At 39.9% G+C, this 15,235-nt stretch overlaps 1 protein-coding gene across 1 annotated transcript in view; it reads right to left on the bottom strand.

Annotated features, from left to right (window-relative positions):
- Positions 1–3,145: 3,145 nt before the first annotated feature.
- FIRRM (FIGNL1 interacting regulator of recombination and mitosis) overlaps positions 3,146–15,235 on the bottom strand; it is a 134,754-nt gene continuing 122,664 nt past the window's right edge. Inside the window, exons 23-24 of the mRNA XM_073644079.1 lie at positions 8,205–8,327; positions 3,146–4,066 (exon numbers count right to left, since the gene is read on the bottom strand). Of these exons, the coding sequence (XP_073500180.1) occupies positions 3,872–4,066; positions 8,205–8,327 (318 nt within the window). The 3' untranslated portion in view covers positions 3,146–3,871. The remainder of the gene's footprint in view (positions 4,067–8,204; positions 8,328–15,235) is intronic.

Raw genomic sequence — 15,235 nt, 5'->3', positions numbered from 1 at the left:
AATTGTTCCAGAAAATGAAGTATTTCTCCCAGAAAATTATTGCAATTACACGTTTTATTTCCTGTGTATGTGTATTGGAACAACACGAGAAAAAAAGGCAAATTGGACATAATTTCACACAAAATCCCCAAAATGGGTAGGACAAAATTGTTGGCACTCTCAATTTAATATTTGGTTGCACACCCTTTGGAATAAATAACTGCAATCAATCGATTTCTATAACAATCAACAGGCTTCTTACATCTCTCAACAGGAATTTTGGACCACTCTTTTTCAAACCACTCCAGGTCTCTCATATTTGAAGAGTACCTTCTCCCAACAGCAATTTTAAGATCAGATCAGACTCCATGTCAGTGAGGGGTTTCACAATTACCGAATAATTTTGTATACATTTCCAATAAAAATTAGCAAAGCCTAGAAAGCGCTGTAATGCCTTCAGATTTTCGGGATGGTCCCAATCAAGTACAGCACAGATCTTCTCTGGATCCATCCGAAAACCCAATGATGACAACAGGTACCCTAAAAACTGCACCTCCTGGATGGCGAAAACACATTTCTCCGGTTTGGCATATAGTTTGTTATCCCTTAATATCTGTAGTACTTGTTGTTTAACATGCCCCTGATGCGTCTCAAAATCAGGTGAGTAAACCAAAATATCATCCAGATAGACCACCACAAACCTGCCCACCAAATGATGGAAAATATTGTTTATGAAATGATGGAACACCGCAGGTGCATTGGTCAGACCAAAAGGCATAACCAGACTCTCGAAATGCCCCTCGAGGGTATTGAACGCCGTTTTTCATTCACCCCCTCTCTGATTCTAACCAGATTGTAGGCTCCCCTTAAACTCAACTTGGAGAACGCCATAGCTCCCACAACCTGGTTGAACAAATCTGGAATCAGAGGAAGAGGATACGGCTCTCTGACAGTAATTTTATTCAATACCGGAAATCTAAACAGGGGCGGAGACCACCATCTTTCTTCTTAGCGAAGAACAACCCTGCCGCCATGGGCAAAGATTCTCCTGACTCTCAGCAATGAAATCCTTCATAGCTTGTCTCTCAGGGCCAGAAAGATTATATAGTCTGGACTTGGGTAGTTTAGCTCCGGGAGTAAAGTTAATAGGACAGTCAAATGCATGATGAAGAGGCAAATCGTGACACCGACTCTCAGAAAAATACGTCCTCAAAACCAGACAAAAACACAGGTAAGGTCTCCGTAGAGACTGTAGAAAGGGAAATGTTTAAGCAGTTCTCATGACAGTGATCTCCCCATTTAACAATCTCTCTGGATTGCCAATCCACTATCGGATTATGTTTCACCAACCAGGGCAGCACGGTGGCTCAGTGGCTAGCACTGCAGCCTTGCAGCGCTGGGATCCTGGGTTCAAATCCCACCAAGGATAACATCTGCAAGGAGTTTGTATGTTCTCCCCGTTTTTGCGTGGGTTTCTTCCCACATTCCAAAGACATACTGATTGGGACTCAAAATCTAAATTCCCTATGGGGACAGTACTCATAATGTCTGTAAATCCTCACCTCTAGCAGATCTATGCCTGAAAATTTCAATGAACTAACTTTATGAACCTGTTGAAAATGTCTGGATATAGCAAAAAGGTTAAAGGATCTAGGATTAACCGCATCTGAAAGATGGCGTTGGAAGCACCTTTTTACGTGGTTGTACAGTACACCCGATATATTGCACCATACATATAGTGCATTCCACCAGGTTGATTACTCCCATAGTATTACAATTAATAAAGTTTTCAGTTGGGAAATGCTGAGAAACTATTGATGATAATTTAGCTTTTTTTTATTTTCAGCATAAAGACATGCCTTACATGGGACATGACCACACTTATAAAATCCCTTGACAGAAAGCCAGGTAGATGCATTAGCCGGTTTAGATAAATCTAAATAACTAGGCGATAATATATTTCCCAATGTGGGAGCTCTTTTTGGTATAAAATTGAGTTTTGATTTTTGTAGGATCACCGCAAGTTTAGAATCTTCATTAAGAATGGATAAGTATTTTTTGATTATATTTGATTTATAATCTCGAAATATTGAGGACTACATTGTGTAATGAAATTAATAGAGCAATTATTATACTGTTTGTTATACCTATTTTTAGAATTTTTATTATTTTTCAGCAGTAAGCTAGTACGATCAATTTTGTCTACAATATTTTCTGCTCTTTTCAGAAAACAATTAGAATATCCTCTATGTTCCAACCTATTTATCACGTTTTCTGCTTCAAAAGAATAATTTGTTGCAGAAGAACAATTCCTTTTGGTTCTTACTAATCCTCCAATAGGGATATTACGTATAACATGGGAAAGATGGCAAGAATCAGCTGAAAGAATAGAATTGCTGTCTGTACTCTTTCTATACGGAGAGACATTGATTTTACCATGTTTACAAAATGCTAAAATTGACCTGCCATTATGATTCTCCAGGTGATTACGAGTTTGTTGATACCAAACATGTATAGTTTTTTTTTATTTAAGTGGTGAAAAAAAATTTCTAAATTTGTAAGAAGAAAAAAAAGCTCAATTTTCAGAGACCCGTAGCATCTTAATTTTTTGGGATCTTAGGCTGGGTGGTTGTCAGAGTGAGAGGAATAATGGGGACATTATCATCAAGGTCCAATGTGGTGGCAATAAGCCAATGCACTGCATGCCTGTTCTATATATACATGTTGACATTGTCTATATATATGTTTATATTGTTTATGTGATTAGCTCTTCTGACACAGTTCTTGTGTGTATTATATGGGGACACATTTGCTATTGAGCTGCATATTTTGATCTGCCATATATTCTCCTGCACCCCATTATTATTTTTAGAGCATTATCTGAGTCTCTTTCTGCATCTAGAGTTTACAGCATCTGCACTTTACTTTTGTCTCTGTGTAATGATTGGGCCTAACAGGGCTAGAAGAGACAGCTGCCGAGGAGTGGGGGCGCCACGGGCGCAGGATTAGGGTGCTAACCTCTGCAGATTTTTGCAGATGGTGATATTTTTCAAAAAGTGTGTACTATAATAATATCACTTTACTGTGGTATTTGGAGCCAAAGCTGACCCCACCTCTCGTTTTCTATAATTGTTTTTCTTACACGAGGAAAAAAAAAAGCATTCAGTATAGAAATCAAAATATATTTTTAATTTAACAATGGCCTTTTCACAAATTCAAAACACTTTTAAACATCTAAAGGAAGAAAATAATTACTTGGTCATTGCTTGAAACAATATTATGCTTCCAGATTAGCATATCTAGTGCACTAAACACGTCTTAAGTAGACACGAGAGCAAAGATGAGGCGACCAGCAGATGAATTTAACAATAAACATGAAAAGATCAAATCTGGCCAAAAGTCATTGTGCAGGGAAACTGAGGCGGGGGCTGTAACATCAACAATGGCGAATTTTAGATCCAGTTGCATCTACTGTACATAGAAAAGTAACTGTTTATTGTAACTGTCTGTGATGATAACGAGAATGTTGAAAAGTGATCTGTACTTAAAAAGAAATGAGAACTTGAGTGAGCAGAGCGAAAACGACAAGATTTCTGAATATGACTGGTAGATTGGTACAAGACAACTAGATTTATACCTTTTTGTTAGTAGGAACAATTACGTAAAACAACCAAATCCCATCTGAAACTAAATGGTGTTCAGGGGTAAAATGCTAGTACACACATTTGTAGATGTCTGGAAATAACTAGTTTTGTCCTCACATATTTCCGGTTCTGATCAGACCACCAGCTGGAGAAAATGACAAATGTGTGATGCCCCTCTTGCCATGCCATCACTTCCTGAGAATGGAATAACCCTGTGCGGAGCAGTAAATGAAGAAAACTGTATAACTTTATCTCTTTTCTGCAGCTGTTTGGATTTTTGTTAATAGGCTTTGGACATTGGAAAGTTTTTCTGGGAGCCAGTGTGGTGTAGGGTTTTCCTGCAATAGTGACTGTACTGTAATCAAGGATTTCTCTGCTGCTTTGATGTGGGCTTTAAATTCCTCATCAGTGAATGTGGCTTGCCGAGGACGCTTTGCAGAAGGCTGTGAAGTATAAAAATACGTCGTCATTAAAAAGACAAAAATAGCAAGGTACATTCCTGTACTTATAAAAACATTGACAACCCAGAGAAGCCAGATTAACATTTGTTTTACTTGCACTCCTGATCTTGTTTGAGTACAAGAAATTTAAAATACAGTACAGACCAAAAGTTTGGACACACCTTCTCCTTTAAAGATTTTTCTGTATTTTCAAGACTATGAGAATTGTACATTCACATTGAAGGCATCAAAACTATGAATTAACACATGTGGAATTATATACTTAACAAAAAAGTGTGAAACAACTGAAAATATGTCTTATATTCTAGGTTCTTCAAAGTAGCCACCTTTTGCTTTGATGACTGCTTTGCACACTCTTGGCATTCTCTTGATGAGCTTCAAGAGGTAGTCACCGGAAATGGTCTTCCAACAATCTTGAAGGACTTCCCAGAGATGCTTAGCACTTGTTGGCCCTTTTGCCTTCACTCTGCGGTCCAGCTCACCCCAAACCATCTCGATTGGGTTCAGGTCTGGTGACTGTGGAGGCCAGGTCATCTGGCGTAGCACCCCATCACTCTTCCTCTTGGTCAAATAGCCCTTACACAGCCTGGAGGTGTGTTTGGAGTCATTGTCCTAGTGAAAAATAAATGATGGTCCAACTAAACGCAAACCGGATGGAATAGCATGCTGCTGCAAGATGCTGTGGTAGCCATGCTGGTTCAGTATGCCTTCAATTTTGAATAAATCCCCAACAGTGTCACCAGCAAAGCACCCCCACACCATCACACCTCCTCCTCCATGCTTCATGGTGGGAACCAGGCATGTAGAGTCCATCCGTTCACCTTTTCTGCGTCGCACAAAGACACGGTGGTTGGAACCAAAGATCTCAAACTTGGACTCATCAGACCAAAGCACAGATTTCCACTGGTCTAATTGTCCATTCCTTGTGTTCTTTAGCCCAAACAAGTCTCTTCTGCTTGTTGCCTGTCCTTAGCAGTGGTTTCCTAGCAGCTATTTTACCATGAAGGCCTGCTGCACAAAGTCTCCTCTTAACAGTTGTTGAAGAGATGTGTCTGCTGCTAGAACTCTGTGTGGCATTGACCTGGTCTCTAATCTGAGCTGTTGTTAACCTGCGATTTATGAGGCTGGTGACTCTGATAAACTTATCCTCAGAAGCAGAGGTGACTCTTGGTCTTCCTTTCCTGGGGCGGTCCTCATGTGAGCCAGTTTCTTTGTAGCACTTGATGGTTTTTGAAACTGCACTTGGGGATACTTTCAAAGTTTTCCCAATTTTTCGGACTGACTGACTTGCATTTCTTAAAGTAATGATGGCCTCTTGTTTTTCTTTACTTAGCTGCTTTTTTCTTGCCATAATAGAAATTCTAACAGTCTATTCAGTAGGACTATCAGCTTTGTATCCACAAGACTTCTGCACAACACAACTGATGGTCTCAACCCCATTTATAAGGCAAGAAATCCCACTTATTAAACCTGACAGGGCACACCTGTGAAGTGAAAACCATTTCCGGCAACTACCTCTTGAAGGTCATCAAGAGAATGCCTAAAGTGTGCAAAGCAGTAATCAAAGCAAAAGGTGGCTACTTTGAAGAACCTAGAATATAAGACATGTTTTCAGTTGTTTCACACTTTTTTTGTTAAGTATATAATTCCACATGTGTTAATTCATAGTTTTGATGCCTTCAGTGTGAATGTACAATTTTCATAGTCATGAAAATACAGAAAAATCTTTAAAGGAGAAGGTGTGTCCAAACTTTTGGTCTGTACTGTATAAAAAACTAAAAGTAAAAAGTTCAATACTTTGATTCCCTCCTCTTGCAAACATTTTTAAAGGAACCTCTCTCATTGTACATGTAGCCTGATCAGCGGACAGCACGGTATAGAGAAGGAGCAGCTGAGCAGGATGATAAATTGGTTTGTTGGAAAAGATTCAGTATAACTGCAATACGCTGAAAAAAGAGCTTGGACCGCACCTCCAAAAACATACAATGATCTAATGCCTCTCTGCAAAAATATATAAAACTGAACATGAGGTTCTTAGTTTAACATTCTGATCAGACTGTATGAAGTCCACTGCCACGTCATGGCAAACTTCGTAGTGGGTCCTAACGTTATCCTGCCTAAAAGGGGTGGTGCTGTGCGCCAAGCACCGCCACAGCGGCAATGAACCAGCAGGGCAGACGGCCTGATGCCTCACAGCACCCACGCTGCAAGACCGAGTCCCTAAGACTCCAGATTGCGCAGCTCCACAAGCACAAAACCACAGCAATGGCTGACACACTGCACCAACACCGGATGAAAGGAGCATTGTGACTCACCTTCCCCAAGCTCTCAAGTGAAAGCAAAAATAGGCTAGACTTTCTCTGCAGTCTCCTGCTAATTAAAATCACTTGTGCCAAATGGGAGGAGTGCACATCCGGAAAAAAGAACCTCGTGTTCAGTTATATATATTTTTGCCGAGAGGCATTAGATCAAATGTATGATTTTTTGGAGGTGCGGTCAATGCTTTTTTTTTTTTGCATTCAGTATAATTGTGTTTGTATGCATGAGTCTAGTGGTAGGTCCTATTAGTGACAGACAGCATTCTCTCTCTTCATACATGGAAGACTGTCAATCACAGAAAAGAACCGCCCACTGGACTTTTATGCACATAAACTCCATGGATTCCAATGAAGTAAAATCTTTACTGCAACCTTTCCCACAAAAAATGTATATCAATCTAACCAGCTCCTCCTATTCAGTAACATCCTGCCTGCAGATCAGAGACCATTTTCAATATGACAGATTCCCTTAAGTTGTAGCTTGTATCTTAAAGGGAGCATGTCACCGCAGAAAACGCTATTTACTTGCAGATATATGTTAATCTGTAGGGTAACAGTGTTACAGTGCTGCCTTGGCACATTACTAAAAGTACAGCTACTGGGAGAAAATTAACTTATTTCCTCACAGGACTCCTCACGGTGACTTTTATTCATGGTGGTGTGCACGGACTGATTACAGTTACCACTCCCAGCACCACTAAGTACACAGCGGCTGTAAGCACGCCCCGGTACTTTAATTGACAGACGGCTCTGCAGCACATCTGTGCATACTGAGCTGTCAGACAGAGTGCTGGAGTATGTTTACAGCAATTGATCACAGCATATTGAGCAGTGCTGTGAGCGGTGACTGTAGCTGTTCCTAGCATGCCCCCCATGATCAAAAGCCGGCGCTCCCGGGAGTAATGAACTTACTTTTCTCCAGGTGGCAATACTTTCAGTAAAGAGTGCCAGGCAAACTTGCAACAATATATCTGCAGGTGAATAGCTTTTTCTGAGGTGTTTGTTTCCCTTTAAACCAGAACTATATTTACAATTCTGAAAGTTTAACACCAGGTATGATAAAGAAATCTGATAGTAACCTCTTAGAGAAGTCGCCTCCCCCACAAAACTATATTTTAATGACATTTTGGGTTTCACTGTATATAAAACTCTAATCTCCACTGCATTTTAGCTGAGATTAAATATATTTGGCCACTAGATTGTATAGTTCAAGGTCAGAACAAGATATATAAGTAATGTACTTACAAAGTTATACAACATTTCATACAGAGTTTACATAAAAACTGTAAAACTGGGTCTGATAGGGAAACATACACTTCAAACGTGTGTTAGAATACTGTGCTGCACAGAGCTCCCGGATTTATTCGAAGGTAATTTATGGTGGCTTGCAAGAACATAAAATTAAACTTCATTTTTATGCCAACAAGAAAACTTTCTCCTTGGTTCTATCTATCCCTCCAGTTACTGACCTGGCTTATTTCTCTACTCTTGCATCTGGCTAACTCCTCCAGCCAGCAGCTATTCAGTGAGTGCAACCGAGGAAGCCCCATTTGTACATCCAGATCTCTGCATAGTGATTAAAGGGATTCCTCTAGTACCTGCTAGACGAAGTGGCTAGTGCTATATCTGTCCAAGCTTGCTGTTTTGAGGTAACCGCCTCTGACATATTTATTGCTCAATCTTTGAAGATGCAAAATCTAAGTACGTATAAAGTATCTTAAGCTCAAAATTCTACATCTTAGTATTTAAAATATGATAAAAGTGATTCTTTTTTCGGTAACACTGCACAAAACCATACTCACCTCTCTGGAAACTGGTTCATCTTTGCGTTTCATTTTAGTTTTACTAATAAATGACTCCAAAACTTGTTTTTCATCTTTAAGTCGTTGCAATCTTTTATTATCTTCTTCAGTAAGAAAAATTCTCTACAAAAAAGCAGATGTGATTACCATTAGTGAGTGAGGTATTTGTATGCACATCTTAGATCAAAACCTGTAGTTCTTTTCTTTGTCTTACTATAGAGCTATAATCACTTAACATACTACAATACACAGTAACATACGATATCATACTATACAGGGAGTGCAGAAATAGGTATACAGTTTAAATAATAGTTGAACTATAATCATGCTATGAACTGTGCACTATTTTCTTGAATATACCTAATCTTCGATAACTCCCCAAAAAAGTAAGGTCTGGTGACCATTGTGGTCATTCAACCAGGTCTTGTCTATCTATCCTATTGTAAAAATAAAAAATTAATATGAACGGACAACTGTTGTCTTTCCCGAGCATATATTATGAATACACACAGGGGGTGCATATACAGTCATGGCCAAAAGTGTTGACACCCTTGAAATTGTTCCAGAAAATGAAGTATTTCTCCCAGAAAATTATTGCAATTACACGTTTTATTTCCTGTGTATGTGTATTGGAACAACACGAGAAAAAAAGGCAAATTGGACATAATTTCACACAAAATCCCCAAAATGGGTAGGACAAAATTGTTGGCACTCTCAATTTAATATTTGGTTGCACACCCTTTGGAATAAATAACTGCAATCAATCGATTTCTATAACAATCAACAGGCTTCTTACATCTCTCAACAGGAATTTTGGACCACTCTTTTTCAAACCACTCCAGGTCTCTCATATTTGAAGAGTACCTTCTCCCAACAGCAATTTTAAGATCAGATCAGACTCCATGTCAGTGAGGGGTTTCACAATTACCAAATCATTTTGGATACATTTCCGATAAAAATGAGTAAAGCCCAGAAAGCGCTGTAATGCCTTCAGATTTTCGGGATGGTCCCAATCAAGTACAGCACAGATCTTCTCCGGATCCATCCGAAAACCCAATGCTGACAACAGGTACCCCAAAAACTGCACCTCCTGGATGGCAAAAACACATTTCTCTGGTTTGGCATATAGTTTGTTATCCCTTAATATCTATAGTACTTGTTTAACATGCCCCTGATGCGTCTCAAAATCAGGGGAGTAAACCAAAATATCATCCAGATAGACCACCACAAACCTGCCCACCAAATGATGGAAAATATTGTGTAGGAAATGCTGGAACACCGCAGGTGCATTGGTGAGACCAAAAGGCATAACCAGACTCTCGAAATGCCCCTCAGGGGTACTGAACACAGTTTTACATTCACCCCCTCTCTGATTCTAACCAAATTGTAGGCTCCCCTTAAACTCAACTTGGAGAACACCATAGCTCCCACAACCTGGTTGAACAAATCTGGAATCAAAGGAAGAGGATACGGATCTCGGACGGTAATTTGATTCAATACCGGAAATCTAAACAGGGGCGGAGACCGCCATCTTTCCTCTTAATGAAGAACAACCCTGCCGCCATGGGCAAAGATTCTCCTGACTGTCAGCAATGAAATCCTTCATAGCTTGTCTCTCAGGGCCAGAAAGATTATATAGTCTGGACTTGGGTAGTTTAGCTCCGGGAGTAAAGTTAATAGGACAGTCAAATGCATGATGAGGAGGAAAATCCTGACACCCCCTCTCCAAAAAATACGTTCTCAAAACCAGACAAAAACACAGGTAAGGTCTCCGTAGAGACTGCAGAAAGGGAAATGTTTAAGCAGTTCTCATGACAGTAATCTCCCCATTTAACAATCTCTCTGGATTGCCAATCCACTATCGGATTATGTTTCACCAACCAGGGCAGCACGGTGGCTCAGTGGCTAGCACTGCAGCCTTGCAGCGCTGGGATCCTGGGTTCAAATCCCACCAAGGATAACATCTGCAAGGAGTTTGTATGTTCTCCCCGTTTTTGCGTGGGTTTCCTCCGGGTTCTCCGGTTTCCTCCCAGATTCCAAAGACATACTGATTGGGGCTCACAATCTAAATTCCCTATGGGGACAGTACCCATAATATCTGTAAATCCTCACCTCTAGCAGGTCTATGGACCTTTACAATACCTGAAAATTTCAATGAACTAATGTCCCCTTTATGAACCTGTTGAAAATGTCTGGATATAGCAGAAACGTTAAAGTATGTAGTATTAACCGCATCTGAAAGATGGCGTCGGATAAGCCTTTTAAGCGGTTGTAAAGTACACCCGATATATTGCACCATACATATAGTGCATTCCACCAGGAGATAATATATTTCCCAATGTGGGAGCTCTTTTTGGTATAAAATTGAGTTTTGATTTTTGTAGGATCACCGCAAGTTTAGAATCTTCATTAAGAATGGATAAGTATTTTTTGATTATATTTGATTTAGAATCTCGAAATATTGAGGACTACATTGTGTAATGAAATTAATAGAGCAATTATTATACTGTTTGTTATACCTATTTTTAGAATTTTTATTATTTTCCAGCAGTAAGCTAGTACGATCAATTTTGTCTACAATATTTTCTGCTCTTTTCAGAAAACAATTAGAATATCCTCTATGTTCCAACCCATTTATCACGTTTTCTGCTTCAATAGAATAATTTGTTGCAGAAGAACAATTCCTTTTGGTTCTTACTAATTCTCCAATAGGGATATTACGTATAACATGGGAAAGATGGCAAGAATCAGCTGAAAGAATAGAATTGCTGTCTGTACTCTTTCTATACGGAGAGACATTGATAACAGCTGTATTTTGATTTCCCACTAACATCACATCTAAATATTCTGTTTCATAGGGAGATAGTTTAGTAGTAAAGCGGAGATTATATTCATTATTATTCATATAGGATCCAAAATCATTACCTTCCTTCCCTGTCCCTTCACAGATCATAATCACGGCATCTATATAACGCCCATAAAAATTAATCAGATGACCATAATTGTTTAAGGGTGAAAAAATATTTTTTTTTTCCCATACAGCAACAACGATGTTGGCAAGGGACGGGGAAAATTTGCCTCCCATGCTCACGCAGCAAGTTTGCAGAACAAACCGACTGTCAAAAGAAAAATAATTACAACTGCTTCTCACTATATTAGGATATCAGCAAAAAGTTAATTTATTTCAGTTCTTCAATACAAAAAATGAAACTCATATTATATAGAGTCATTACAAACAGAGTGATCTATTTCAAGTGTTTATTTCTGTTAATGTTGATGATTATGGCTTACAGCCAATGAAAACACAAAAGTCATCTCAGTAAAGTAGAATAATTAACAAAAAACACCTGCAAAGGCTTCCTAAGCATTTAAAAAGGTCCCTTAGTCTGTTTCAGTAGGCTCCACAATCAAGGGAAAGACTGCTGACTTGACAGATGTCCAGAAGGCAGTCATTGACACACTCCACAAGGAGGGTTAGCCACAAAAGGTCATTGCTAAAGAAGCTGGCTGATCACAGAGTGCTGTATCCAAGCATATTAATGGAAAGTTGAGTGGAAGGAAAAAGTGTGGTAGGAAAAGGTGCACAAGCAACCGTGATAACCGCAGCCTTGAATGGATTATTATTAAAAAAAGGCCATTCAAAAATTTTGGGGAGATTCACAAGGAGTGGACTGCTGCTGGAGTTATTGCCTCAAGAGCCACCACACACAGATGTATCCAGGACATGGGCTACAAGTGTCGCATTCCTTGTGTCAAGCCATTCATGACCAATAGACAACGCCAGTAGCGTCTTACCTGGGTCAAGGAGAAAAAGACCTGGACTGTTGCTCAGTGGTCCAAGGTGTTGTTTTCAGATGAAAGTAAATTTTGCATTTCATTTGGAAATCAAGGTCCCAGAGTCTGGAGGAAGAGTGTAGAGGCACACAATCCAAGCTGCTTGAGGTCTAGTGTGAAGTTTCCACAATCAGTGATGGTTTGGGGAGCCATGTCATCTGCTGGTGTAGGTCCACTGTGTTTTATCAAGACCAAAGTCAGAGCAGCCGTCTACCAGGAAATTTTAGAGCACTTCATGTTTCCCTCTGCCGACAAGCTTTTTGGAGATGAAAATTTCATTCTCCAGCAGGACTTGGCACCTGTCCACACTGCCAAAAGTACCAATACCTAGTTTAAAAACAACAGTATCACTGTGCTTGATTGGCCAGCAAACTCGCCTGACCTTAACCCCATAGAGAATCAATGGGGTATTGTCAAGAGGAAGATGAGAGACACCAGACCCAACAATGCAGATGAGCTGAAGGTTGCTATCAAAGCAACCTGGGCTTCCATAACACCTCAGCAGTGCCACAGGCTGATCGCCTCCATGCCACGCAGCATTGATGCAGTAATTGATGCAAAAGGAGCCCCGACCAAGTATTGAGTGCATTTACTGAACATACATTTCAGTAGTCCAACATTTTGAATTTCAAAAACATTTTTCAAATGTTTCATATTCTAATTTACTGAGATAATGACATTTGTGTTTTCATTGGCTGTAAGGCATAATCATCAACATGAACAGAAATAGACACTTGAAATAGATCACTCTGTAATGACTCTATATAATATATGAGTTTCACTTTTTGTATTGAATAACTGAAATAAATTAACTTTTTGATGATATTCTAAATTAGTGAGAAGCACTTGTATGTGAAAGAAGAAATGAAACAGATAATAGAATAAATTCCTGTATGTTCTTATTGTAGGTTCTAGGTTTGCGAAGAAAATATTTAAGACTAGACACTGCAATATTATAAGGAATAGAGGGGCATAAATTTAACATCATATATAAACTATTTTGATTTAAGATTCCATTTTTGTTGATTTAATGAGGTAATCAAAACTTTAGTATCCCTAATAAATCCTGGTAAGCTCCTCACTAGTGGCTGAAGGTAAAAATCTCCCAACTTTTCTCCTAATCCTCCAATGCCTGAAATAATAGGCCTAAAAGGTGGGGGAAAAATTAACTTGTGGATTTTAGGAAGGGAATGATAAATAGGGATGATCGCGTGGTCGACATACAAATATTCTGATCATTTCTTATTAATAGCCCCTAAAGAGATACCTTCTGTAAGAAGGTCAAACAATTCAGATTGAAATCCACTAGTTGAATCTTTTATTAATTTAGTATATGAATTATCATGATTTAGAATTAATAAATTTTCTCTCTGATAAAGTACAGCATTTAACAAAGTCCCCCCACACACACACCTTTATCCGCAGGTCTAATCAAGAGATCTGTAACCCTAGACCTTTAGATAGCAGGGAAATCTGGGTCAAAGAGATGATATAGCTCGAAAAGTTCCAGACTGGACATGTTAATAAAGGTTCCGTGAACGTTGTGGATACCTACGTTCTTCTATGCTTTCTCCCCACACGTCGGTGTCGTTTTTTGAAACTTGATGCCCACTGAAAGAAGTCTTGTGTTTATTAAATTGTCCTCTATTAGAGGTAGAAGAGTCATCTGACAAATCCTCAGAGGAATTAAAATATGAATTGGACGATGTAGCCAACAAGTTGAGGTTAGTGAAACTAACTTTCTGCCCCTCTCTATTTTTATAATAGCCATCCTACTTTTTGTTCTTCAGAATAGAAGGGCGTTACTTGTTGGTTTTCCAAGCATATACTGCATTGGTCTCAGTCTTTAATGTCTCTTTTAAATTTAGTTTTCTTTTTTTGGACATGGCATTTTCCAAATCATGCAGATTTTTCAGCATTTTTTCATGAATAGTATTAAATTCATCAGTACGGATATATGGCATATAACCAATGACATGGCAGCCTTCAAGGAACCCAGGGCTCTGTAAACTGCCAAGGCATCCTTCAAACTTTCTGTAAGGCCCTGACAAAATTGGCTTCTAAGAGCCGGGTAATTCCATTCGGTATCGGTTGTCCATCTACGGAATTCAGAACTATAAGTCTCCACTGACCGATTTCCCTGTTGAAGGTGACGCAGGCTGGATTCGGTCAGGATCATCATAGATGAGGGCCAGAGCCCCGAAAAACCCTTCTACTGACTGGAGACAACCAGAACCCTGTGGCAAAGAGAAAGCCCAGGATTGAGGATCTCCTTGCAATAGTGCGATCACAATCCCTACTCGCTGCTCCTCATCTCCAGAGGAATAAGGTCAAAGTTTAAAATACAACCTACAAGCTTCCTTAAAAACAAAAAAACTTGTCTCTACCTCCTGAAAACCTGTCCGGGAGGGCAACCTTGGGTTCAAGCTGGGCTGGCCTACTTTCACGCAAGGTGTGGGAAAAACTTAGTGCAACACAGAGGGAAGAGGGAAAGGGAGCCCAGACACTAGGGAAAGGGGGGAGTGGAGACCTCCTAGTCTGGTCTAGTGTTAACCCTGTCTCAACTACCATCCCTATATTGGCTCTTCACCAATCGCCGCATGCGTGCCTCACCCTGACTTTCCCTGGTGTATGGCTAAGGCTAGGGAAGGGAGGAGATGAGGACTAGTCGATCACCAATAAACTCTATAGACAACAAGGGTAGACAAACAGGGGGGAATTGCTTAGCTTTAGACGACTCCAAACAAATGCACACACGGCCTCAAGCTCCAGAGAGGACGAAGTACTGCTCTTGCTAAGTCTCACATGTAGTAATGAATATCGCCGGCACCTCCCTCTCAGACACACCAGGTATTTATACACCCAGGCCAGGGAGCTCATTAGCCAGAGGGAAGAAGCCGCTGGGTCCTAGAGACAGTTAGCCTCTAGGAATATGTTTGTAATGGCAAAAGTAGAGATCTCCTGCAACCAACTGCAGGACGAAGGTCTGTCACCGATGACACACCCGTGACACCTACCCGCAGAGTCCCCAACAGTAGGAGTCTGCAGCCACTGCTGAACCTCAAATCGAAGGTCAGTCACCTCCAGTTACAAACTCTGAAGCGGCTCTGCCAGCACTAAAATGGGATCCATAAACCCCAAGCACCCCCCCAAAAAAAACCAAGCGTGAGTTTTATTTTTTTTCCCTTTCTTTTAAA

The sequence above is a fragment of the Phyllobates terribilis genome, unplaced genomic scaffold (genome assembly GCF_046119375.1).
Source record: "Phyllobates terribilis strain yellow unplaced genomic scaffold, ASM4611937v1 Scaffold_8__6_contigs__length_399053987, whole genome shotgun sequence".
In the NCBI taxonomy this organism is placed as follows: domain Eukaryota; kingdom Metazoa; phylum Chordata; class Amphibia; order Anura; family Dendrobatidae; genus Phyllobates; species Phyllobates terribilis.
The sequence above is the reverse complement of the archived record's forward strand: the minus strand, read 5'-3'. Positions and strand labels throughout refer to the sequence as shown.